General features: G+C 42.4%; 1 protein-coding gene across 1 annotated transcript; it reads left to right on the plus strand.

Moving 5' to 3' along the window:
• The first annotated feature begins 182 nt into the window (after window positions 1-182).
• On the plus strand, window positions 183-27,912 carry plcg1 (phospholipase C, gamma 1). Its single transcript, XM_056385421.1, has 33 exons — window positions 183-445; window positions 1,822-2,109; window positions 9,614-9,766; window positions 10,336-10,429; window positions 10,576-10,623; window positions 11,149-11,233; window positions 11,369-11,452; window positions 11,849-11,871; window positions 11,962-12,031; window positions 12,127-12,228; window positions 14,334-14,452; window positions 14,991-15,076; window positions 15,497-15,617; window positions 15,878-16,046; window positions 16,231-16,353; window positions 16,738-16,839; window positions 17,112-17,299; window positions 17,980-18,180; window positions 18,396-18,515; window positions 18,673-18,853; window positions 19,071-19,148; window positions 19,230-19,333; window positions 19,458-19,551; window positions 19,763-19,832; window positions 20,642-20,805; window positions 21,134-21,230; window positions 21,397-21,621; window positions 21,710-21,858; window positions 22,385-22,499; window positions 23,311-23,472; window positions 23,575-23,663; window positions 24,195-24,463; window positions 24,556-27,912. The coding sequence occupies exons 2-33, from the start codon at window positions 1,893-1,895 to the stop codon at window positions 24,596-24,598; spliced, it is 3,945 nt and encodes a 1,314-aa protein (XP_056241396.1). The 5' UTR covers window positions 183-445; window positions 1,822-1,892; the 3' UTR covers window positions 24,599-27,912.
• The last annotated feature ends 75 nt before the right edge of the window (window positions 27,913-27,987 follow it).

A 27,987-nucleotide genomic window follows, 5' to 3' on the forward strand; every position in this document is an offset into this window, starting at 1 on the left:
ATGTTACAATATAATCTCTATAACCCTATCAATTACTCCCCTCTGTCTCGTACAAAACAGCGTAAGAAGTTCTTTGACACGACTTTTATTGTGAAAACCCGCGGCGGATGCCTGGTTTTTGACTCCGGTCTGATGACACTGCTGGTGGTCGGCTTGGGGGGAAGGGCCTGCGCTGGCTGGATCTAAGAGCAGACAAACTTGCGTAGTCTTGCCACGGTTCTCGCTGTCTGCCTGCCTCTCTCTATGGACGGCCGGAGGGGAGAAGAGGAAACTGGGATTTTTATCGTCGGGACCGCAGCGCCTTTCCAGACCCTAGCGATGATTTAATCACGGAAAAGCGGGGCGCGGGGGAAAAAAAGGAGAAGGAGAAAGACGACGGGAGCGCAAGAGGAGAGAGGAGCAGCTTCAGCCGTTGGAGATGTGCGGTTGGGCCGAGATTGCGGCGGTAGGTACAAGCACAACAGCCCCTGCGACGTGTTGTTTTCCAGTTGATTTTTCTCCGCACGGTAAAGGCGAAAGAGAGGAAGAAGAAAGCGGCAAAATACCTCCTGCTACCTGGGCTTTTTTTTTTCAGAGGTGAAACCAGCCATGATTCTTCTCTTTGGCCCAGCGAAATGCTAGCGCACACCGGCCCCGTTTCCACGCTGTGAAAATAGCCAGACGTTTCTTGTTACACTGTTATCCCACTCCGCTGCTATTCGCCACCAGTTGTATTCCCAATAATGTGATTTCTCATGTATCCAAAGGAAACTTTGTTGTCCTCTGCAGCAGGTTACAGGCCTGTTAGTTGTTTTAACATATCAAGTCTAAATCAGACGAAACCTCCCCGCTGCTTCAGAAAAGGCAAAATCATGTTGGAGAGAAAGTTATCTGGTGTGATTGAGCTTAGTCCACACGTTTTCTCCTTGACGGACGTTTTTTAGGTTGCAGCTGTCATTTATTTACATCAGTGTTGATGATAAATCACAGTGGTGTTACTGGAGGGTCTTGGCAGGCTTCCATTTGTACACAATACTGAGAGTAACCATAACCATGTAGAAAAATCAATAAGAGCATACATGTTATGAAATGTTTAGATTATATGCTTTGTATGCCAACACACAATTTCCCTGTTTTTCTATAATTATGACCACTTTTCTACAGATTTAATGCAGCATAGCTACGTATTATATAATATATATGCTCTTTTATTACCACATTTATTCTTTACATGAACTTATGCCGTAGGGTTTGTTTTATATGTACCGTCATGTATAAAACATTAAATAAGTTCATATTTATGTAAAACCAAGTACACTGACCTTAGATGTTCATATACTAAGCAAATTGTAAATTATGAAATATTTAGTGTAATTATTTTTTATAGGTGTCCTTCATAACAATATTTTATCTCTTGTGGCAGCATTGCTTTTGTCATATCTTAATGCTGTTTTGTTGTTTTTATTGTAAGGATTTTGTGTAAATAATTTCATAACTTGACATATTTTAAGCTTTTAGAAAATACTCATACTACAAGTCCACATTTCACCTATATTTCAAAATATAGGTAGGAGTATTTTTATCAAAATAAACATTGTTTGTTTAAAATGTGTACACATGAGGATCAGAGTAATTGTAAAATAATTTGGATGCTCGTACACATTTGACAGCATTTCTGCACCTATATAAACATGTACAGGACATGTATGGTAAGGATTCCAGTATTATTTAAAACATGTGTCAACTCTTCACTGCGGTATAATGTGTGTACAGCACAGACACACTAGAAGTCCCTGGGGAATTGTTGTTTCATGGGTTTCCCCCTCTCTTCTCCTGCTGTAGGTATCCCTGTCTAGGCCTGGACTGAGCAGATTGTTCTGAGAGGAAGCGGATAACAAACAGGGGAAGTGAACATGGCAGGGACCTCAGGCTTCTTTTCCAACGGACCTGTTCCGTGGATGGACAACGACACAGAGATGAACAACCTGTACCGAGACCTGGAGCTGGGGACAGTACTGACACTGTTTTATTCAAAGAAGTCCCAGCGGCCAGAGAGAAGGACATTTCAGGTCAAGCTGGAGACCAGGACTATTATCTGGACTCGCGGCACGGATAAAATAGAGGGAGAGAGTGAGTAGCATGCGAACACAAACCCAAAACATACACACTGACATGTAGTGATGCTCTTGAGTACTGGTTGTGGCACAATGGTATTCATGCTAGAACTGGTTGGTTTACATGCATTCAGAAATATGACAACTGTAAAGTATTGTGAGGTGCTCACAAAAGACTTGGTGCACGCACATGACATGATGACAAGATGGTATCGTAAACAGCTGGAGAATGATGTCAGTCACTTCCAAAATCTTTTAGATCCTACAAAAGTTCAAGTCATATCACTATGTTATTGATTAATGCATTAATATTGGTAATGCAACAGTATTTAGGGGAACTCTTGGTGCTTCCAGAATATATTACCATGCAAGAAAATTTAGAGAAACAAGGATTATTAATGTGCAAATGAAAGTGAAACAGGTAGAGGCAATCATTGTTCCTTTTATTCAGATAAAACAGCCTAATAACAATATAATAGTTTTTGTTACCTAACTCTGATGCAGCCTCCAAGACCAGATAAATACAACATTCAAGCTATATAACAATATGAAAAAAATGCCAGTTGTGCCTCCTGATCAATATCAATATTACATATTTTATTTCAGCTCTGATTGGTGAATTAAAGTAACTCTTCTGTCTTGCTAAAATGTATAGGATTTGGTTATATTGTTTGCCATTTAGAGTACCTAAAAGTCTAACTCTTAGTTTTTATTTTGTAGCATTAATATAATGTTTTGAAAGAACAGGTGCAGATATTAGAGGAACAACCGGTGTTGTCCAGAAGCAGATAAATCACATCTCAGGTACAAATCCAGGGTAAACAAAAAGAAGAAGAAATAACACTTCCTGGAACACTTTAGTTGCATTAATAGGAATATACTGTAATTTACCAGGAAGCTGACGTTCAGGTTAATCTTTAACAAAACAGCGTGTCTAACTGAGGATACGCAGGGCTTCAGTGAGTCGTTAAGTTGTCTGTCTCGTGGGTAGCAGGATGCCTTGTGCACAGCTGCACTCTGCTCCGGATGCAGCAAAAAGAGCACACACACACACACACAGAAAAAAAAACACAGAAGGCTTAGTTCTTTTTGTTGTTGTTGTTGTTTTTTGTTTTTTAACACAACAGTATCATCTTCTCTGTTTCATACACATATGAGCTCATAGCTGCAATTTGATACTCTTGGAGATGTGAAATTGGCCTAGGCGGTCATTAACGTACAGGAATAGAATATGAGGGGTTTTACTGGAAGTGTGTGATCATTTGGGAACGATTTGGCCGGCTGTATTTACCCCCTTATCGATGGCAGTGAGAGAATGATGTCCATTAACTGTGAAATCAGCACTTTAGTTTGTAGATAAATATAAAGTGCTGAGAAGCGTAACTGTTTGTCCCTTGATCAAAGTGTTTTTTTTGTTTTTTTGGGGGTTTTTTCCACAAATTTTCCTCTCAGATTGATTATTTCTCTGTTTTTTGGTGCTGTCATTGTATTTCTAGAAAGATGCTTGTTCCATGCACACGAGGTCGTGCCAACAAAGGAACTGGCAGCAGATACACAGTGGGGTCCAAAACTCTGAGACTACTTTCGCAGTCACTTGAATGGGAAAGTGGTCTCAGACATTTGGACCCCGTTGTGTATATCAATCACAGTATGATGCAATAAATGTAGGGCTGTCAAGATAGATAATAAAGTCAACTATCTAGGCAAAGCAGGATGTGGTTTCGCAGAGCAATTGGCGGTAAGAGACTTGTTAGAAGTACTGTATAACCAGGGGACATTATAAATGGAAAGGTCTTATACCTGACATATACAATCATATACAAAGTCTTTTTAAATGAAACCATGTTGAGAACGTCTGGTTTCTGAGTGTAACTGAGTTCAACATGAATCGTACTCATGTTTGAGTGTGACACGTCATTTTGCCACTTTTATCATCCCGAAAGAGCAACTCCGATGTCAAAGTGAGTAATGAGATGCACATACTCTGAATGAGTCAATTCTAGATTTTTATGAATGATCTTCCAAATTTGTTCTCACACTCTTGAGAAATGATTTGGTACCATGGTAAAGGAACCTCCCATCTCAGGTGTTGCCCACCACAGCATCAGATCCTCTCATATTTACTAGCGTTGCTCAGGAAGGGGGCTTTAGTTTTTTCATGTTGCAGAAAGACTGTCGGAGCTGAGTTCTGGGTATGACATATACCATGAGACTGATCTCTGGCCATTGTTGGCAATGTTGCAAATCAATAAACAGGACTGCTTTACACTGTTATGGGTGTTCACACGAGTTTTACATCAGTGTAATGAAGTGTCTTTGCTCAGTTGAGTTTACAGAAAATATACCGTTAAATCTGCCTGGCCAGTATATTGCCCGATATTAGCTTATATACTAAGTTGGGGGTTTACTAGATACCCCTAGCACAAAAAACGAATGCAGGTTAATACAGCGGTCCTGCAATAAATCCTACCGTCATGAAGGTTATAATGTTCGGTGTGTGGTGAAGGTGTTTAAGAGAGATGCTGAATCAGCTTTATGGGCATTTTGCAGGTGGCAGTTTGTGGTGCTGTTGAATTGTACTACGTTAAAAGGGACAGATGTTTCTATTATTTTGTCCACCCCGCTTAAGCCAGAAACACCTCTCTGTATAAAGTAATACAGTTCAACATATTCCTCATGAGTCTGAATATGGGTCTGTGTTGAGGGATCCTCAAGGCTTCTCTGACGACCAGGTAGCCGGTGCTCGGTCAGCCGCCTCTGTCCCGCTCACACTCAGCTTTCCCCACAGGACTAACGTAACCAGTTAGTTAACACGCAGGACTGTGACACCAGATTAATTTTGACAGACAGGATTCCACATTTTTCACACTTCATTACTTAATGATGGCGTGCCACAACTACTGCAGAATTGATGACGCAGTGGGGCAAAGAGCATAGTAATACTTACTCCCAATAGTTGATCGTTTTGATTATTTATGGCTTCACTGTTATTATTTGAATCCTACAACTGAAACAGTCAGTCAGTTACATGATTAGGCGATCAACAGAAAAATAATGAACGATTAAGTCGTTTACGCCATTTTAGTTTTAGTAGTTACTGATTCTCAGTTGTGAGTATTTACTGCTTTTCTCTGTTACACATAATTGTACATAAACTGGATATTTTGGCTTCTGATTCCTGGTTGGACAAAACAAGACATTTGAAGATGTCGCATTGGAAACTGGAATGGACATTTCGCCCTGTTGCCTCACATGTATAAAAAAAAACTAAATGATTAACTGGGACAATACTCAGTAGATTAATGTATATTGAACATAACATAGCTGTAGCCCTTACTGTCCTTTGTCACGGAGGAATGTGAGATGTATTCAAGAGAGGGTTTTGGGAACCTGTGTGTTGTACATCATCTTTATCTCAGTGGAGTGTGAATGAGCAAGTGTCACCGGTCTGACCTGTGTTTAAAACCATGTGACGTAAATTACGTCACCAGCTACATCCTGGAAATTTCTTTGGAACGGAACCTTGTAAATAATGAAGAAATTGTCCAGTAGACTTTGTTGACTTTTCAGTAATGTAAATGTGGCTGGAAGAACCTGTGGAAATTGTCATCACTCTGACCTGCTTTTTCCATATGTTCCGCAAAGGATGCACGTGCTTTGTCGCCACAGACGTCTGATGTCATTTCAATGTGACACACCGCTCCTTTTCTCTGCACAAACTTAGTCGTCAACCCAGCTTATTTCTATAAAACATATCGACAGATTAGTTGGACGTTTACCCACAGGCAGCAACAGGGTTGCGCAATCAGCATCTACCTTTAGATTGTTCATGTCTATATGACAACATTACAGTAAAGACCAGGTTGTCACTGGAAAACAATCACAGCTCCACAGTTAGACTCGCTCCATTTACACTGTGTTAAAACAGGGAACAAAACCCATCTAGCTGCATGAAAGTTACTCATCGGGGGGGTAGGAAGTCCTCCGCTTCACTTTATCCGATGTGATATCAAAGGAGCTGGTACGATCAGCTGACGTCGAAGTGCACGCTGAAACACTGTAATGCTGTGGGCTGTCACTCGACAATTTGAAAATTGTCATTTGAACTACTGCAACTAATAGAGTTTTATGTTCAAAATATACAGTATAGCTTTTTATTTATTCTTTGGTCAACGTGTGAAGTATCAGACACGTCTGTATATTTTATAATGTAATTACAGCTGCAACTAACCATTGAATAATCTTTTCTCAATTGGCTTCTTGTTCATTTCCAATAGCCCAGATGATGCACATGTATTTTCACTCCCAAGACAAAGATATTCAGTTTGTAACCAGACATGACAAAGAAAAGTAGCATTTGAACGTCATTAACCAGCAAATGTTTGGAATTAATGGTTGAAAAATGACGATTTAATCAATTATCAAAATAGTTCTTGAATAATTTTCTGTCAGTAGATGCTATTTGTATCACAGTTACAGCAAAATAATAGCATATGATTACTTGTCAATATTGTGCAGTTGTAATTTTCCTTTCTCTGCAACACATAACACTGTTTATGTGATGTATCGAACGAACTGAAGATGTGATGAGGGATTTTGAATTTATCTGAGTGAGAAATGGGGCAGAGTATCGATCAAAACTTTTTTTTTTCTTTTTTTTTGTCTGTCTGTACTTTCAAACTGTCACTTACCAAAAGTTTGTATCAAATACCTGGTCAGATGTAGTCTTTACTTATTCTTTGATCAGATAGTTAGTGCAAATGTATAAACAGCTGCAACTAACTAATTGTTTTCACTATCAGTCAATCTTGATTAGTCTTTGATTAATTAATTGTTTAATCGGTAAAATGCTATGGTGAAAATGGTAAAAAAAAAAAAAACAACCTCCATCACAGTTTCCTAAAGCACAAGGTGATTTGTTCACATTATTTATTTTCTCTGAAGCCTAAAAGTTTTCAATTTTAGAGAGAAGCAGAAAATCTTCACATTTCAGAACCAGCAAATATTCAGTTTTTCTTGATTAAAAGATTTAACAAAATTGTTACCAAATAATCCACTAATTGTTTCAGCACTAGACTCCGTCCTACCTCAAACAAGGGTGTCATATTTGGTTCTGAAACTCAGGTATGTTATTGGCAATGTTTTTTTTCACAATTCCAAATAAAACCAGCCCGTGTGAGGAGCGGTAGAAATGGTGTGGAAGGCAGGACAGAGCACTGGAGGAAGTGTGGGGGTGTGCTGCAGGATACCTCCTCTCATCTCCTTTGGTAAGGTTACACCTCTGGCTATCTCTTTATTTCCTGCATCTGTCTGAGGCGGGCTCTAAATATTTTGATTCAAATGACTAAAAGTGTTTTGTAACAGATCAGCCTGTCATAGCTGCCTTGCTCTCAACGGAAGTCTGCTGGCCCGTGTAGCGGGAGAGTAAACTGAGATGTGATGTATGATTAGAGAGCTCAGCTTGGTGGATATCTGCACGAGAAGACATACTTTTTTCTTTTTCCTTTTCTTTATAACTTTTTGAATATGCACATTCTCACCTATGCACAAGCACAGATGTGGTGTGTAGGCGACAAAAGCACAGGATGTGTGTTTCGGGTGCAGGAAGAGGAGCAGGAGCTGAAAGAAGTGTGTGTGTGTGTGTGTGTTCAGCAGGAGAGTCATGGCTGTAGGTCTTTTAAATACTGCTAATGTAGTGCTGATAGGAACCTGCGGAGCTACTTTACAGCGGACACTCTTATGAAGTTTCTGACCCCTTCTAATAGTTTCTAACTTCTCATTAATGGAGTCGAGACAAAACCGTATCAGTTCTTTTTCCAGTATCCTCCTCAAAGATACATGATGAAGCAATCCTTATGGTGCTTTTTTTGAAAAGTCCAGTGTAGGGAAAATTAGATATACAATAATTTCTAGATATGAGCCAGTGTTGTTAAATGGCATACCAGTGTTATTATGAACTTTGCACTGTTAATTTTTTAAAACCACAAACACCCCTAAAAGTCACACACTTGCCTTTCGGAGTCCCATCACAAACTGGTTTGTGCGACTTGCTCAATGTGTTTCAGATTAGTAAATGGTGGTTTTGGTTGATTTCAGTGGTGGGGGGGAAACCAAGTTTAATTTGGGGTCAGTATCTTCATCATCTTGTTCCTATAGAATCAATAACTATCTGTCTACTGTACATCTTTTATTTTAAGCGTACATATATGTGGTTCAGCTCATGTCCTCTGTTTCGCTGTTTTATGTGGTCAGGGGCCTGAAACTCATTCATGCTGCATGCTGGTCTCTGTGATGGAAGGTTATTGTTAGAAACTGATATATGAATAAATGAAAGTGTGAAACACTTAGGACTTGGGTGTGAAGCTCATCCAAGATCATTATTTATGGAGTTTGAGAGGTTACATGAAGACGTGATCATATTGGTGTTATCTCACAAGTTATTGATGATGTTGATCAGTTTTTTATTAAACCTTTATTTATTCAGGTTGATCCCATTGAGATAGAAATCTCATTTTCAAAAGAGACCTGGATGTACATTAAAAAAAAAAACTTCTTGTTTCTAAAAAGTGTATAACTTATAGATATCTGAATTTTTAAAGTGCTCTGTAGCTTATTCCATGTATCTAGGGCATTGACTCCATATGCAGCCTTCCCAAAGTTTTCCTCAGGCATATGGTGTGTTAGCCGATCGTGTGACCGAGTTTGGGGCGCATCAACTGATCTGCCCAAGAGAGACGTAATATACGATGATAACCCCCCCACTAAGGGCTTTGTAAATGAATAGGCATGTCATGTCTTTCTGATAGAGAGGACCAACCAACCTTCTTGTAGAGGGTGCATTGATGGGGACCATAAACATCACCAGTAATAAAACGGAGGGCAGGATGGTACACTGAATCCAGGGGTTTGAGGATAGAAGGAACTGCTTGTCTATAAATCACATCATCATAAAGTTTTATCTGGTATAAAGTGTAATTGTTCAATATCAAAGTGATAATGATTAATGTGCCCTTGTAAAAGGTGCAGATTATTAAGTATTCTTGTTCAACCTTTTGCACATGTGGGCCTAAAAAAAATATAGATAAGTCATGTTTTAGTGGTTTGGCATTTGCCAAAGAAAATAAATTCTTGGTCCACAGTTTTATGTACCCAGGAAATATGTTTACAATTTAACTTATATTGTGCACCCGATTTTATATTCAAGGAAACATCTGTTAAATGTAGATAAAAATGTTATTTCCCAGGATAAATTCTGAAGAGGGCTGTACGCAACATTTGCTTTTAGCCTATGTGACCGAATCATCCAGATTTGAATGAAATCAAAATGAATGGCTTTGTTAAACCGAAATCGAATTGAATCCGGAGATCAGTGCTGATGCCGCTCAAAAATAATCACAATGATGAACATTATTTTTATCATTATGATGATTTCGATTTCGTCCATATCGCCCAGCTCTCCGGGAGAAATGGTGGTTCTCTGCTTTGCTAACTGTTGTAATGTTTTGTCTGTCTTTTCCCAGTTGACATTCGAGAGATAAAGGAGATCCGTCCTGGACAGAAGTCCCGTGACTTTGAGCGCTATGTGGAGGACTCGGCAGCGCGGCTGGACCAGGCTCACTGCTTTGTCATCCTGTATGGCACAGAGTTTCGCCTTAAATCACTCAGCCTTGCAGGTACGTACAGACACGGAGAGAGGCTTACATTCAGATACAAGTAGCGCATTAGCATTTTACCTTACCATCATAGGCCCTGTTCGGACCTGGTATTAACATGCTTCAGTCTTCAGTGATCTGATCGCAAGTGCTCAGCTATAAGTACTTCAGTTCACACCTGTCTTTGAAATGCGTCTTGATTGACTCACTTGTGATCATATCTCACTTCACCGCATTAGATGCATGCATATTTATATGTGAACAAGAATACTTCTTCTAGTAAGTTCATTAACTATGAACCTCCTCCAGTCAACCATTAGTACGACAGATGTTCACATTTATTTTTTTGTATTGCTTTTTGTGTATGTGAATAAATATATCCTGTGCTCAAGTCAGATTTCTTTTATTTTATAAGATCAAAGATGACAAGTTTGATCAAAACCTAGAACAGCTTTACAATCTGCACAGTATACGACAACCTCTGTACTTAGACCCTTGTTTTGTGCAAGTAACGTACCCCCCCGAAAAAATCCTTGGGGGAACCGTTTGGAAAATCATCAAAAGTGAATCATATGTTGCTTTTTCCTCAGCTACGTCTGATGAGGAGATGACCATGTGGGTGAAGGGGTTAAACTGGCTTGTGGCCGACACGCTGAAGTCACCGACGCCGCTTCAGATAGAGAGGTAAACAACGCCAATGTAAATACACACCCCATCCAAAGCTCAGGTTTTTGACAGCTGATGTAAACAGACGGCATTGTTACTTAACAGAATTTATGTTCGCATTAAATCGCTTAAATTCCCCTCTCTCTCTTCTTTTTTTTGTTTAGGTGGTTACGCAAGCAGTTCTACGCGGTTGATCGCAACAGAGAAGACAGGTAAGTCAGCTCGGTTAAAAGATGAAAACTGCAGAGGTAATCCGATCACCCGCACAGGAAATTGGTGTCATTAGGTGTAACTCAATTGTTTGGTGCACCAGTTGTGTGCCCTTTCCCCAGTGTAGCATCTAGGGCAAGTAGAAAATCAGGCTGGTAGGTGTCTGCGAAAGAGCTCTTGTTGAGGTGTAGTGAAGGAACTAAGCTCTCAGCCACACACCAGCACCTCTTCCTGCTGCAGGAAACAGACTGCAGAGGATGGAGGAGATGTACAGAGATGTTTGTCTGTTACATCCCTGACGAAAGCGCGAGCCTTTGTCACGCTGTTAGGGTATTGTCTCCTCGGGGCCAAAATTCCAGGCTGTGTAGTAAAAGTGAAGCCAGAAAAACACGAGCATGAGGGGCGTGCGTTTTGCAAGTTTTTTAAGTGTGTCTACGTGTGAATGTTGGTAGAAGTCTTTGTGGTCGTTGTACGTGCATGTCCATGTTTGTCTTTGATTTTGCAACAAAACGTGTGTATGTGTTTAGGATATCCTGTAAGGATCTGAAGAGCATGCTGAGCCAGGTCAACTACAGGGTGCCCAACATGAGGTTCCTCCGAGAGAAACTTCCGGTAACCACCTCCTACTTTATCGCTAACCCCCTTCCACTCCCATCTTTCTGCCCACTTCCCCTTTCAGTGTGATGTTGTTCGAGGCTAAAGATTTATTATCTGCCGTTAACAGCCATTGTGCTGCTTGTTTTATAGGAGTCAGAGCTGAGGAATGGAGACGTGTCCTTCAGTCAGTTTGCCCAGCTCTATCGCAGCCTCATGTTTGACGCTCAGAAAAACGTAAGTGCAGTCTTTTGTTCGGCATCCACAGATAGTTCTGGCCCAGCACTTTCATCCCCAAGCTCCCCATCTGATGCCCTGCCAAGGTACCCTTCCTCCCCCATCTGTCTGCTCTCAAATGGCTGTGAGATCAATATGGACCAGTTAAAAACCCACCAAACCCCTCTGGTGGAGGCCATTAGGACACAAACACACACACACACACACACACACAAACACACAGATGAGATGCAGGCAGGGAGGCTGAGGTCAGATTAAATGGATGACCTCATTGCCCCCCCACCACTAAGCACCCAGCCCCCTACAGGATGTCTATGTCCATCTACATTACGAAACATTGAAAGAACTGCACTTTGATTAATTAACTGAAATTTTCCTTTTGGACCAATTTTACAGATGGAGATCCCGTTTCTACAAAGGTAGGTCAAAACTAAACCCCATACACACACAGTGAATCTTTAGTGCAGCGTCACGGGTTACTGAAGCGAACCATCAACTTTCTCTGCCAGGTTCATTGACAGACCAGAACCGAGGATCTCCCTAGAGGACTTCAAGAGCTTCCTCCTGGAGTCTCAAATGGTAATCTCTCTGTAATCTCTGTAATCTCTCTCTTAACATTTATTTTATTGCTGATTTGCATGCTCCAATACGTCCGTGTTTATATGTGAATCCAGGAAATGTGGGCTACAGACGACAACAAGGTTCAGGAGTTTATGTTCGGCTACCTGAAGGACCCCCTGAGAGAAGTGGAGCAGCCTTATTTCCACGCAGACGAGGTACGCACACTCTCACCGCCTATCACTTTTTCTTTTCCACATCTTTTTTTCACTTCTTTTCTTGCTCTTTTTTTGGCTCTTTGCTTACTAATGGAAAATTTAAACATGTTTTTCGCCAGATATCTTTTCTGAAGCACCCCCCCCCCTGTATTGTTGGTGTGGGTGGAAGATGCTCAGAAATTGACATGGATAGCCATGATCTCAGCCTAAAGCACCCTCCTCCCACACAGATAGAAAAGGTTATTGACATGTGAGAGTTTTGCAGAAAGCGAGGGATGCTTTTTGTGGTCACCATAAAGCTATGATTGACTACTGAAAAGAGGAAGCTGGTGCGAGCCAGCCTGTAGGAGTTGGTACTGTCTTTCTGCGCCTGCGGTTATACTATGTTAAATAGCGTGTGTAGATTGCTGAGAATAACACCTGAAGAAGAAAAATTGGTAATAAGAAAAATTATTTTTGTTGACCCGTACTGGCAAATCTGTTAAAGGCGAGCGTGCTGATAGGACAGCAAATACCACCACAACTGTTTTGGTACAGACTGAATCCAAATGTTCACCCTCTGGACTTGCAGACTTCTGTCAGGGGCCCTGTTCAGACCCGGTAGTAACATCTGTCTCAGGTGATCCGATCACAAGCGGACAGCTCTAAGTTCAGGTGTGAACGCAATCCAAGACGCATTGAGGACGCATTTGAAATCCCGATCCCTCAGACCACATTCGGAGGTTTGTCTGGGCCACATTTGTCCACGTTCTTTTAGCAGTGTGAACGCAAATCCGTCCTGGGCCATTTAAGGACCGCCTACTCCACTGGCATCTTCTGTCTCAGTCTGATTACTCCCACCACAGTTTCATAATGAACCGAAAATATTTTACTATTTCAAACGGATAAAACTTTTATTTCACTGTAAGAGCTTTGCACAGCGCATTGATTCACTCAACCCCTCCGCGCCCTGCTCGCTCTCTCTCTCTCTATCTCTCTCTCACCCTTTCTCACTCACTCACCCACACACACACATACACACACATAGAAAAAAAAAAAACACATACCTGTTTATATGCATATAAAATGGAGAAGTGAGATGGAGTCACAAGTTGTCAATCGAGACGCATGCGGAGACGCATTTTAAGGCAACGTGTGAACTTACGAACTCAGAGCTGATTTATTGTGATGGGATCACTGAGGACGCATGTGAACACCAGCTCTGAACAGGGCCATGCATACTATGACTTATCTGAAGTGTTCAATCATATAGTAGTTGATATGCACAGTAACGTAACAGTTTTACTTGAGCGTTAACTCCTGTCTAACTCTGCAGATTATAAAAAATAAATCCAAAGTGTTAAGCCTCTGCACATTCTGTGTGTGCTTGTGTGTGTGTGTGTGTGTGAAAAATCAGATCTGATTCTGTGACTGACTGAGGTCATTGCACTGCACAGTGTCAACTTGCACTGTGTCCGCTTGTTAATATATGTGTGCACTACCCACGCATTTACAAATGTTATGTACTATTTAGCAAATGTTTACAGTTTGAAATGTAGGATGTAAGTTAAGTCCGGGATTTGATTGCACATTCATTGAGCTTTTGCCTCTTTAAGTTTTGAGAGAACAGTACTTATAAGAGACACTTCATCACTCGTAAATATGGCACAAAATGATTTATTTCGAATAATTTTGGTGCAGACACAGACTCAACATCCTTGTGGTCCAAGGCTGGATCAGATCCTGGCAGTGTGCCCTTAACTTCGTGTTAAAGTTGTACTTGGTGATGCTCTCTGCTTCCTGGTTGCTTTGGATCAGTGAGCCACCCTGTTAAACTTGTTTGCAACTCTAGTTGTATTGTTACATATATTGCAATGAATTAGGGGGCAATGAATTAGGGGTAGTCTTTAGAATGAAGTCAGTGCACTCCAAGTGGACTCTCTGGAAGTCCAAAGAAAGTTGCCTTGAGGCTTCTGCAGACTTGATAAATTGTGGATTCGGACAGCCCCTGTCACTCTGAGACTTCCTCAGGTACACATCAGTGAAGTCTGGGAGTGTTGAAGTACAGGGCAATGCCTACGTTTGAATTCAGCCTCATTCTCACTGCTCTCCTCTCTCCTGTGTAGTTCCTGACATACCTGTTCTCCAAAGAGAACACCATCTGGGATTGTTCCCTGGACCAAGTTTGTCCTGAGAATATGAACAACCCCCTGTCCCACTACTGGATCTCCTCTTCGCACAACACGTAAGGAACGGCGGGATGGAGGACATTTATGCTCACATTTAGTTCAGCCAATTGTAATTACAGCCTGGGAACACTGAAGTCTGGCATCCTCTCTCTGAAACTTCGAACCAAAGAGGGCTTTTGAACTGACTTCATACATCAGATAAAAGTGTATTATTTAACAATTATGTCCCAGAATGAGATCCAGGCGTGTATTTTGCAGGAAAATGTATTTTTCCTGCCATTGAAAAGCGTGTGAAAGGCAGTTCAAATGATAACCTTCTGTACTAGCTGGGAAACAATACACACTGGAGCAGTGGAATGAAAACTACCATGTAGCTTTGATTATGTTTGAGTTGACTAACTGAATGAGTAAAAAGTGTTGACTCCAGTCAACAAAAGGGAACGAGCCCTTTTGATTTAGCAGTATCAATGTGTTTAGGCTACCACCATACAAAGCGTGTGTCTGTGGTACAGTCCCTGACGTGTGACTCCTTTGACAGACTGGTTAGATGTGTGTTTTTGTTTGCGTACTTTGACGTTACTCGCTTATTTTTAGCTACCTGACGGGAGACCAGTTTTCCAGTGAGTCGTCCCTGGAGGCGTACGCTCGCTGTCTGAGGATGGGCTGCCGCTGTATTGAATGTGGGTAAACACACACACAAACACAAACACACACACACACACACACACACACACTAGAGTTTTACTACACGTACAGTAAATCACTTGTCACTTGACTTCCAACCTAATAATTAACTGTCTTACCCCTCCTCCTTACAGTTCACCCTTTAATACAGCTGCCACACCCTCACCCACGCTCACACACAGACTGTTACGTAACAGTGCTGTAGATTACCTTCCCAACAAACCCTTGTCAAGCAGGTTTTTTTTTTATTTTTGTAATAGGACCAGCTTGTAGTGACTTGAAGGGTCACTTTGCTTCATAGAAAAGCAAACAAAAATGACATAAACATCTGTGTAACTTTGTAATACATGTATCTTCATGTACATATACTAGAGGAAGTTACATCGCGTGCATCGTGTATGTGTGTTTATTTTCAGTGGACTGCTGGGATGGTCCTGATGGAATGCCAGTCATCTACCACGGACACACCCTCACAACAAAAATCAAGTTTTCTGATGTGCTGACCACCATCAAAGAGCACGCCTTTGTCACATCCGAGTGAGTCTCCATGCCACCCACTCTGTGTATTTTTACAGCAGGCAGTGGTGATGAGATGGTGAAAGGATAAGAGATGACGAGGATAAAGGGGATAGGACACACACGCACGCACACGCAGAAATATCAGATGAAACAATGTGGTCAGGCTGCAGTGACATCACTCGTCATTGTAGAGTGTGAGAAAATAAGATAAGTGCAGATAAGGAGGGGATTTCTATGAAATCATAACTCTGAATCTGTATCTGTGGTCCTCCCCTCAGCTACCCCATCATCCTGTCCATTGAGGACCACTGTAGTATTGTGCAGCAGAGGAATATGGCCACTCACTTTAAGAAGGTGTTTGGAGACATGCTGCTGACCAAGGCGGTGGATATTGTGGCAGATGGACTGCCCTCACCCAACCAGCTCAAGAGGAAAATCCTCATCAAGGTCAGGAGCCACCTGGAGTCATGAGAAATGATTATATATATAATATATAAATGATTTTATATATATATATATATATATATATAAATTATATTCTTCTACAGGAAAAAAGCATGACTTGATGTTTTGTATCCAGTATTTCTGATTGTATGTTCCCTTCTTCCTCCTCTGCCTTCATCCCCTGCAGCATAAGAAGCTTGCAGAGGGCAGTGCCTATGAGGAGGTGTCCACATCCACTCCCTACTCGGAGAACGATATCAGCAACTCCATCAAAAACGGCATCTTGTACCTAGAAGACCCCATTAACCATGTAAGCATGTTCACCGGGTATAAGAGGAGTCCTGACGCTGCTTGACGAACAATGATAAGCTTGAAATCCTTTGGAAAGAAGTAGCTTCTGTTTTGAGCCGTGTGTTGTTTTATGTTTTCCGAAGTATTTTTGCTTTTAGCTGTAATAAATCAAAGCCTCATCATCATCATCTTGCAGCTGACCACTCTTTTCTGATTAACATCTATTTCATAACTGGGTTGTACTTATTCTTGGAGCCAGGCCTCGATTTTGTGGACTGTTTTTCTTGGTGTGTTGAATTCTTTGTAAAAAAAAAATTAAAAAAAAAGGCATGTCTTGCTTACTTTGGCCACTTTGACTCTTTTGAACTATTTTTCTTCCTTGATCTTTGCTCTCTTCATCCAGGAGTGGTACCCTCATTTCTTTGTCCTGACCAGTAGTAAGATCTACTACTCAGAAGAGACCTCTAATAACCAGGGTAACGATGACGAGGAGGAGCACAGAGAGGTTAGTAGAAGTACTCTAGCAACGCTGTATAAGGATTGGAGGTCATTTTAGTTTTGAGTGCTCACATGGCTTTAGCCTTCTGCTAAAATTGGGAAAAAAATTAATATTTTGAAATTTATGAAATTTTTTACAAAAATCAATGGGGCCTGAGCATTTTCTGCTTGCTCTAGATATCATGATGGTCTATTCACTTGGTTTTTCTCTGCACATGAGGAGGCGGTGTTGATAGCTCTGAGCTGAATAGCATCTCCCTCTGTTTTCTAACCTCACAGGTGTCCAATGGCATGGACCAGCACGTGACAGAGAAATGGTTCCACGGGAAGCTGGGCGCAGGGCGGGACGGGCGGCAGATAGCCGAGAGACTGCTGTCTGAGTACTGCCTAGAAACCGGAGCTCCTGATGGCTCCTTCCTGGTCCGAGAGAGCGAGACGTTTGTTGGAGACTACACTCTGTCATTCTGGTATAGTGCACGCACTTTCGCATTCGTGATCGCTGCACACTTTACAAAGACTCTTAACTGCATTTGTTTTGGCAGCTATGGGCTGTAGATAGCACAGGACTATATAGACAAAACTACTGTTAATAATAGGAAAGAGCACATTTAAGTTCACTGCATTTAACTGTGGTAATATAAACGCAAAACCTCTTACTTTGGTTGGGAATATTATTTAGCAATTTACAGTTAGCATTTAGTTGGCGTTTACTGTTTGTTATTAACATCAGTTGAATCTGAATTACAGCCCGTCTCGTGTCTTGTTATATAACATACTGTGCTATGGGAAACTCTCCCTCACTCATTGTGTGTGTTCTGTCGAGTTAACTCATGCAAATAGCTGAGTGACGCACTGGCGGATCAATCTCACTGTCAGTCTCTCCATCATTGATTGAATGTGATTGATGTCACGATCTGAAACCCTTCACCTTCCGTCTACTTATGCAGAGCCTCGAGTGGATGTACCTAAAGCTAATCAATCTGTGTGTATGTGATTCACACGCAATGTATGGAAACAACATGTAGAGTAGGACAGCATGTTCAAGGTTAACGGGGGGGGGGGGGGGGGGGGGGTTTCACCGAGCTTTCACTTGGAAGATCTAATGATGACCTTCTCTTTATCTCCATGTCACTCATCTCTGCACCAGGCGTTCAGGGCGGGTGCAGCACTGTCGCATCCACTCGCGTCAGGAGGCAGGTAGCCCCAAGTTCTACCTGACGGACAACCTGGTGTTCGACACGCTCTTTGCCCTGATCAGCCACTACCAGCAGGTGGCGCTGCGCTGCAATGAGTTTGAGATGAAGCTGACTGAGCCGGTGCCTCAGACCAATGCCCACGAAAGCAAAGAGTGAGTCTTAACACTGATTAGAAATAATGTTAAGTCATGAGGTACTGACCTTCAGTGATGTACTTTTTTTTTTTTAGCTACTGCTTTGCCCCATTTTTTGCTTCAACTCTGAATATCATTTTATAACTACAGACATTGTAGACTGGTCGCTGACAAGAGGTGCGAAGTGAAAAGTTGTGCCCCTGCCTTTATCTATGTTTTGTTGTTTGTCCAAGGTGGTACCATGCCAACCTCTCCAGGAGCCATGCTGAGAACATGTTGATGAGGGTTCCACGTGACGGGGCTTTCCTTGTCAGGAAGAGGGCAGAACCCAACTCGTTTGCCATTTCCTTCAGGTAACTCAGTCCTGTTGCCCCATTCAGTGATATTTGTTTATATCTTATTGGCTTTTAAATTCCTTTTTAATGTACCTGGAAGAGTTGAGATTATCCTAATAACTAATATTCAAATGAATGCAAAGTAATTGACTGGATATCTGTGGTTTCTTAACAGGGCCGAGGGTAAGATAAAGCACTGTCGTGTGCAGCAGGAGGGTCAGACCGTGGTGCTGGGCACCTCAGAGTTTGACAGCCTAGTAGATCTCATCAGCTACTACGAGAAGCACCCTCTGTACCGCAAAATGAAGCTGCGCTACCCCATCAATGAGGACACACTGGAGAAGATAGGCACTGCTGTAAGTACCAGTATACAGTCTATGGTGCACTTACTTACTTACTTACTTAATCTTACTTAGAGATTAATAAACAACAAATATTGTCTGTCTTAAGAGTTCAATCAGAATGTGACTGTTTTGTTCAAAGAAATATGAATTTGTGTAGTTAGTATTCTATGGTAAAATCCCCTGCAGCCGAATCAAAAGACCTGTTATCACACAATCTGTTGTCCAATAGGAGCCAGACTACGGGTCTCTGTATGAGGGCAGGAATCCAGGCTTTTACGTGGAGGCGAACCAAATGCCAACGTTCAAGGTGAGTATACAGTGTGGAGTTCATGTGTTGAATTCTGCACAGTGAACGTGTGCGTCAAAACCTTCTGCCCTGTCTTTCCAGTGCACGGTGAGAGCCATGTACGAGTATAAAGCCCAGAGAGACGATGAGCTCTCCTTCACCAAGAGCGCCATCATCTCTAATGTGGACAAACAGGAAGGAGGATGGTGAGGGCCTGGCATAGCATTCGTGCAGGATGTAGCTCTACATTATCTATTTAGGACACCCCCCTCCCTCCCTCCCTCCCTCCCATCTGCTCAATATATCTTATCACATCTCCTTTTCTTTTAGGTGGAAGGGTGACTGTGGAGGGAAGAAGCAGCTGTGGTTTCCTGCCAACTACGTGGAGGAGATCAGTCCATCAGCGGCAGAGCCTGACAGAGCTGTGAGTATCAAACCCACAAACTGAGAGAGGGCTACAGATACACATCTGTATATTTAAAGTGTAATGAGGGCGCCTGTCCCCAATCTTCCAACAAGGAGGTCAGGCCTTGTCACTCATCTGTCTGTTATCCACTGTCACATGTGTAATTTGGATTATAACTTCAAAAGAGGCGACAACTTCTATCCTAATCCTGCTCTTTTCTGTCAAGCAGGAGATGACAGAGAACAGCCCTCTGGGAGATCTACTGAGAGGAAGTGTGGACGTGTCTTCCTGTCAGATTGGTGCGTGGCCCCTCCACTTCCTGTTCGACTCTGTGCTGCAGGGCTGCAGAGCAGACAGTCACCTTGCCAGAGGGCAACCTCCTTTTCTGGCCATCATATGCTTGCACATGATCTCCTATTTTTTATCAGCCTCTTCTATTATTAATTCTTCTCCACTCAGTTTTATAATTACTCTTGCTTTTCTCCCAGATCTGTATCTGATATTTTATTGACATCCTTCAGTCCAATCAGTACACACCCATTAGTGTTGGCACATGCTCTCATGCATTGATGTGGCCTCTGCTGATCACTTACTACCTGACCCTCTGTGTGTGTGTGTGTGTGTGTGTGTGTGTGTGTGTGTGTGTGTGTGTGTGTGTGTGTGTGTGTGTGTGTGTGTGTGTGTGTGTGTGTGTGCGCGTGTGCGCGTGTGTGTGTGTTTGGGTGGCTCTTTGGCTCCATCTAGTGGTTGTATGGGAAGGATGTAATTATATCTTCCTTGAACACTTTGTCGTAAGGCTTCCTTCACATCACCACTGGCAGAGAAAGTGATGATGCAGTTTAACAGTTTCTAAATTACACTGACTGTGTATCCAAAGGTAAATGAAGCCGAGACCACTCTTCATTTGCAGACAGCAGTATTGTCTCTCCATATCGGCCCCTTTTCATATTTGTTTTATTAAGTCCAGTTACTTTTTATAGATGCAAGTAAATTAAAATCCTTTTTGGTGGCTGGAGGAAAACTTTCCCACTTAAAATTGGAAAAAATGTCTTCTTCATTCCTGTTTTTCTGCACCTTTTTCTGACCCGTTTCTTTGTCTTCTCCTCAGTTGTGCGTCCTGACGGGAAGGGCAGCAGGCCCCACGTCTTCTCCCTCGTACCGAATGCCTCCATGCGGACGGGCCCTGTGCTCGACGTCGCTGCCAACAGCCAAGAGGAGCTCAAGGAATGGGTGTTCAAGATCCGTGAGGTCACCGTGACTTCAGAGGCCAAGGTATGTATACCGTGTCACGTGGCTGACAGGAAATGCAGGCTAAGATTTATAACGTGCTCATGCCACATTGTGTGTTCACAGGGCCAGTCGTGACTTGTGTTTGCCCTATAATACCCACAACCTGTATTCAGGGAACTTAGACTACGCAGTGAGCACATGCGTTGTTTGTTAGCAGACTCACACAGTTACACACACACTCACCTGGAAGCTGTTCCGTCTTGCTTGGTGCAACCACCTGAGCAGTAGTTGCAGAGGGAAGAACAAAGCTTTAGGCTTCTGTCTGCATCAGATTAAATTTTGTGAATTTTGTTACTGTCTCTGTACACAGCTGGAAGAGGGGAAGATAATGGAGAGAAGGAAGAAGATTGCACTGGAATTATCCGAGCTGGTCATCTACTGTAGGCCTGTGCCGTTCGATGAAGATAGTAAGGATTACACACACACACACACACACACACTCTCACTGGACTGAAAACGCACACTGGAGCATAGATGTGACTGATTTCATACCTACAGCATAATTCAGTAGTCACATGTCCAATACGAGTACAGGTAGGTGAGCACTGCCCTCTCTCTCCCTGCCTCATGTAGAGATCGGCACAGAGCGAGCCTGTTTCCGGGACATGTCGTCCTTCCCCGAGACCAAGGCAGAGAAGTACGTCAACAAGATCAAAGGAAAGAAGTTCCTGCAGTACAATCGACTACAGCTGTCCAGGATCTACCCCAGAGGCCAGAGACTAGACTCCTCTAACTATGACCCGCTGCCGATGTGGCTGTGCGGGTCCCAGCTGGTAGCGCTCAACTTCCAGACAGCAGGTGCTGTATCTACCTTCTTGTCAGAGCAGATAAACACACATATGAAAGCTTCTATCTATTTTTCTAACATTCCATCTCCTGTGCGCAGACAAGCCAATGCAGATGAACCAGGCCCTGTTCATGTTGAATGGAAGGAGTGGCTACGTCCTTCAGCCGCCCATCATGAGGGACGATAGCTTCGATCCGTTTGACAGACATACACTACGAGGCCTTGAACAAGTCACTCTAGAGATAGAGGTACAGTGGTGTGATGACTGCACTGTGTGTTTGCACGTGTGATGCCGTTATACAAATGTTTTCAGTCTGTGAGGCACACTTCCCCCAGGCCTTGAGAGAAAAGGCAGGGTGGGGGTGGGGGGTGGGGTGGCTTGCTGGTGTTCTGACAACCACAACAAGAGATTAGTGATTCTACTTTGGCTGCTGGTTTGACTGTCTTATCTACATGGTCATCAGTTGGAGCAGAAGCTGTGACACACAACTCACTGAGGTAGTTTGCACTCCTTCTTGGCGTCAGGCAAATATGAACACACGGACTTGATACATATATTTTTAGATTCGGTGTGACTTACACTTTCAAAAGATATCGTTATGTCAGATGCCCACTGCAATTAATGTCCACAAATACGCTCGGAAATCATTGAAAAAGGACTTTCCTTACCAGAACTAACACAGAGTTAGACTATAGAAACCCAGCCGTAGTGTCTGCATTTATATTTCTGTGACGTGAAAAGATCTTAAGTATTCCTCTTCTTCTCCTCTGTAGGTTTTGGGCGCACGGCACCTTCCCAAGCACGGTCGTGGCATAGTTTGTCCTCTGATCGAGATCGAGGTGTGCGGGGCAGAGTACGACAGCGCCAAGCAAAAAACTGACTCAGAAGGTGAGAGCTGCTCTAATTTTAACCCTGGGTTCCTCTGCCAGTAAAGTGATACTCTGTCAGAACTGAAGGAATGAGTAGATACTGTTTACTGGATACATTACCCTCGTGTAATTTCCTGTCTGGTCCTAGAAAAACAGGAAGTTGTACAAACAACTAAGCCATGTGTGGGAATAAAAAGGGAAAACACGCTGCATAGTGTGGACATTGTTCTGGCACAGCTCTCATAAGGTTTTATGGTCTGGTTTCAGTCAAAGAAGAAACATGTTGCAATTGATGGTTAATTGTTTTGTGGCTTTATCGTATAAGGTGTTTCCCACATACTATATCATTGTATTTGCACTTTTATGTGGCAGACAGTGCTATTAGGGAAGTTAAAGGAAGGAAAGTAACCATGCTGCTTTTATTGTCATACCATTTCATACAAGCTGTTGAGTCGTGCTCTCACTGACGGACTTCTTGAGGAGTTGGCGGTTATGGACAGTAGATTCCGAACCAGAATTTTGTTATTGTATTTTTATATTTACACAGCATAGATCCAAAATAACAAGGATGTCCAGCCTCCTCTGCTATTTTCTACTTGTTATTTATGTTCCTCCCTGTGTTTTGAAAGAAGAAGATTTTTTTCTTGCTGGATATTGACACAGCTTTAAAAATGTGTAACACAGAAACACAATATGATTATTGAGAAGTTTGTTCCACTACTGTATCACTGGTAAAAGTAACAAAACCATCAGTAAATACATATTGTGCGTTTCTCATCTCTCTCGTTCCATCTGTTTTTGTTTTTTGTTTTTTGTTTTGTCTTCTCCAGCTGATAACGGTCTGAACCCCACGTGGCCCCGGAAGCCATTCCAGTTCACAGTGTGCAACTCCGCATTCGCCTTCCTCCGCTTTGTGGTTTATGAGATCGACATGTTCAATGACCAAAATTTCTTGGCTCAGGCCACATTCCCCATTCATGGTCTCAAGACAGGTACACACAACAATAATACGCTCTCTGAGATGACCAAAGGTCCTGTTGTGAATCTGTGATGTAATGAAAGCCTCTTGTCTCGGTCTCCTCGTATGGCGCCAGGTTACCGGTCAGTACCTCTCAAGAACAGCTACAACGAGGATCTGGAGTTGGCTTCTCTGTTAGTCCACATGGACATCGTCAGAGGCAGGGTGAGCTGCTGTTTGTTAGAGAGCCGTTCCTAAACCTGCTCCATGATGTCTTCACTTTCAATAAACACTGCGAGCGCCGATATACAAACAGAAAGCAGCTCAAGCCAAAAGACCGCTTGGCTTTACAAGTGGGTTATGTCACAGGCCTGGGGACTTCCTAGACACCAGTAATTTACCAAGAAATTGCCTGGCATGTAACTGCTTGTAAAACCACGACGTGTCGGTTTATACTTTGTACTTTATATCAGTTCTAGAGGTGATAATAGGAGGATTTTGTTACCTTTGACAAAACAGGCTAGCCTTTTAGTTAGTAAGTTAGTTAGTTAGTAAACCTTATATTTACCATACAGATAACAGAGTATTAATCTTCTCTTCTAACTCTCGGCAAGAGAGCAAATATGTAAAACTACTCTTTTAAAATGAGCCTGTATGTAAATTCTATAGGAAGTGATCTAAAGCTCACATTTGACTAACTCCCCTGGAGTTGTCACTCTGGTGCGTGAATCATCTCTCTCCTCCTTGTTCTCTCAGGATGAAAACGGAGAGGTTCTGAGCCCGTTTCTTGCAGTCGGGGCCACATCACTGTCAGCATCTGCCCAAGCAGGGAGGGAACGTTTGGGGGACTTGAGCTCGGTGTCTTCGACTTCCTCCAGCATGTCTGCTCTGCCCCAGTCGCCAGCCCAGGCCATGGCCTACAGGGGGAGGGAGGGCTCCTTTGAATCCCGCTACCAGTCCCCTCTAGATGACTTCAGGGTGTCCCAGGAGACACTGCTGGACCACATGGACCCACAGAACAGGAGGTAAATGTTTGGTGTGTTGGTTTTGGTGTGTGCAGTGAGTTTGGAGGCGGTAGAAGATTCCAGACATCCTCCTGTCTTTGTCTTTACCTCAGGATGTTGCGGAGGACCAGAGTGGGCGGAGAGAACCGTGTCTGAGTCCAAGCCAATCAGGACGCATTTCTGTTGCACCCCCCCACCCACCCCCCCTCAACCCCCTCCTCCTCACCCAGTCGCCTCTCCCCGTACTGATGATGTCACTGACTGCTGTGAACACTGTTTCCATGGAAACGCCCACCACCGCTTTGGCCTACATTTCAGGCAGCTCTCCCTCCCTCCATTCTCCAACACCCAACCACCCCTCTCTCTCTCTCTCCCTCTCTCCCTCTGTCCCCTCCCTGCCGCCCAGCCTCCCCACCACTCGCCTAATGAGAAGAAGGGACTCAGACATTAGAGGAAGGGGGGGGGGGACTGAGAGGAAGCTGACCGCTGTGGACAGGAAGAAGAAACGGACGTTCACAGGAGAACAAAAACAAGGCTGAACAAGTCCCAGCTCTGGACTGGTTGTTTGCAGAGCAGCTTGTCCTCCTTGTGTTTCTATGTGTGCACAACAGCTGCTTAGTTTGGAGGCTAAGAGGAGGGAGAGAGAGAGAGAGCTCTAAAAGGTATCAGTTTGAAACTGTTTCGTGGTTAAGTTTCTTTGCTCTTCTCTATTTGGCGTATATGAATATATATATTTATTCCTGCTATGCTGTTGGCCAGAGAACAGCAGCAGCTGACCTGCTCTCAAAGAGCTCCTGTCTCCATGTTTTTAATTATTAGAATTATTTAAACCTTTTAACATTCATAATGTGACTTCTTTTTTTCTTTTTTTTTTTCTTCTTTTTTTTAATGTATATGTGTAAAACACGAGGGCTCTCTACGGCTATTTTTAATGTCTCCCTCTTCTCTGCTTTGTGGAGGAATGCATCTCCAGTGTAACACCCTAATCCTGGAGGGATATTTAATTTTTTTTTTTTTTTTTTTTTTTTTTTTTGAAGGCATCAGGAAGAAGTCAGAACCTGTTTGTGTTAGAAGCAGTGGGAGAGAAAGCAGCATCATATGTTATGTCTGCATACACACACACACACACACACACACACACACACACACACACAGCCAGGCTTTCTTTTTTCCTTCTAACTTACATTCCAAAAAATTGCACATCATTCCATTTTCCTGCGTCGCAGGCGCCTTTACAAGCCAGTCTGACACATTCAAGGATCTGTCTCCCTCACTGAGTCTTACTGCTCAAGGATCATGTCTGTAGGAAATCTTATCGCTTCACTGTGTGATAAAGCAGGACCAGGGATACATGTCAACCCTAAAAAAAGGGGTTGTGTTCTGAGTGTTGAATGATAATTGTGTTCAAAATTGTCCGTTTTTTTTTTTTTTCCTCTCTTTCTGATTTTTGCTCGTATCATCTTCCCCTATGTTTATAGGCGTTTTAATGGCAACACAGTCGTCTTGTCAATCAAGGGAATGTTCTTTAGGGCTGTGAGCTAAAATGACAATACTGATAACTTTGCTGGATAATGTGATGGGTCTTTTTTTTTTTAAGAACAAAGTGCTTCGAGGAACACAATTATGTACATGTACTCACATTTTTAAAACATTTTCATTCATAGAGAACATGGTAAATGTTTCAAGTTTGTCTGTATACCATAAATGCTGTAATTATGGAAACTGGAGATGGAGATTGTAGTAGGATTACATGTTTAAGTGCCCTGTGTTCTCAGGATTCATAATTGAATGTTTTAGAATTGTGGATATTTTTTTTACCGACATTTCAAGTCTTTAAACAAAATGATCATTGTTTTAATTTGTTCCTAATAGCCATTACTATAACTGACATTACTATGAGCTGTCACTCTTTTTGAGATGTATGTTTCAACACCAACAGACATCTCTTAAAGTGGTTTTGAGCTCCTGAGCAAAGGGGTTTTCCTGCGACCAGCTTGTTTTGGTTTTCAGTTGTTAACATTTGTACAATTGGAGTTTCCCCAATGTTTGAATTAGAAAAGAAATTCAGTGCTGTGAGCAAGTGAGACGGTTTGTATTGCCAGAGTAAGGGGTAAAGAAATTATGCCATGTTGTTTGACTCGCTATGTTTTGCAGCACCACACAGACATGAGGGACATTTTGTGTATGATGTTCCTGGGGAGTTTTGTCACAGCACTAAGCCGCTTTCCAGAAACCTGTGAGGATTTTAAGTTCCACTGCCATGAGATAGTTAAACCGCCACTGCCCGTGAATTTATTGTCGGCAAAATGTGCAAAAATGGAAACCGAGTGAATGCCAAACGCTAAACTTCATAACTCATCATTCCCAACTTTAGATCCTCATTCTGGCCTCTGCTCATAAATGTTAGTCTAACTTGGTAAATAAGACTTCTCTTGAGGTAAATGTCGGTGCCCTTAAATGTGCGGCGAGTTCTCATCTCCTTTGCGTGAGAAGTGTGTTTGGGAGGAACAGACCGAGTCTAAGCTTCAGACTTTGTTGTAGCTGTGTTTCTGTGACTGATGGATGACAAAAGGTGCCTGGAGGGGGGGTGGGGGGGGAGGTCTGGGCCTTCAGTGAGCCCATATAACCGATGGTGTTATCTTTCCAGGTTTGTATCAGAAACAGTGTTTTCTCTGCTTGTATGTGATGACTGTATGATGTAAACTCAGTATTCTCACTCAGTGTTTGACCACTGAGACACACCTAAGCCATATGGTATGATTTAAGGTAAAAGCAGGGACAGGAGCGAATACTTGAGGTCTCACTGAAAATTTTTGGCATCTTTTTTTTTTTTTTTTTTTTTTTTTTTTTTTTTGCACGTCGATATTAATCCCAAAGCTCCTCCATATTACATTTATTTTTCCTCCAGTGGTCAATGAATGATTCTTGTGGAGAGCTTTCCCTCCAATGCTGCATTTCTCTTATTGCTGACCTGTCCGCTAACGTCTACGTGCCTCCGTCTGTGTACACATCACATTAAATGAAGCCACATCATTCAGCTACCCTGCTGGGCTTACAGCACCCGCACAGCCATCGGTACACCCACACAGGTGTCGTCACTCATTTGTGGATGGTGGGACCTCCTCTCAGCACTGTGTGAGCGTGTATGGACCATGTTTGACTGGCATGTCCCTGACTCTCCTGTTTGGTTTGTTGTACTCACTGTGGCGGGACAACGAACTGTAAAGAGGTCAAATCAAACAGAAAGACTGAGAACTCCTGTGTGGGTGTACAAAGCCCTTAAGTGTCATTTGTTCTGCGTTTTTTTTTTTTTTCTCCAATCTTCGTCTGTTTTGTTACTGACAGCCTCATTTACAGTCGCCTTTCTGTAATGTGCCTAAACTATGGAGAGGAAAAGTATTCATTTTAATTTTGCCTTTCATATGAAACATATTCAAGCCTGAAAAGTAAATAAAATACTTACTACTTTATACTACTTTGTCTTCTTTTCTTTGCCTGGAAAATGTGATTGAATGTAATTCAGTCAAGCGCATTTATTATCAGTC

The sequence above is a fragment of the Seriola aureovittata genome, chromosome 9 (genome assembly GCF_021018895.1).
Source record: "Seriola aureovittata isolate HTS-2021-v1 ecotype China chromosome 9, ASM2101889v1, whole genome shotgun sequence".
Lineage (NCBI taxonomy): Eukaryota > Metazoa > Chordata > Actinopteri > Carangiformes > Carangidae > Seriola > Seriola aureovittata.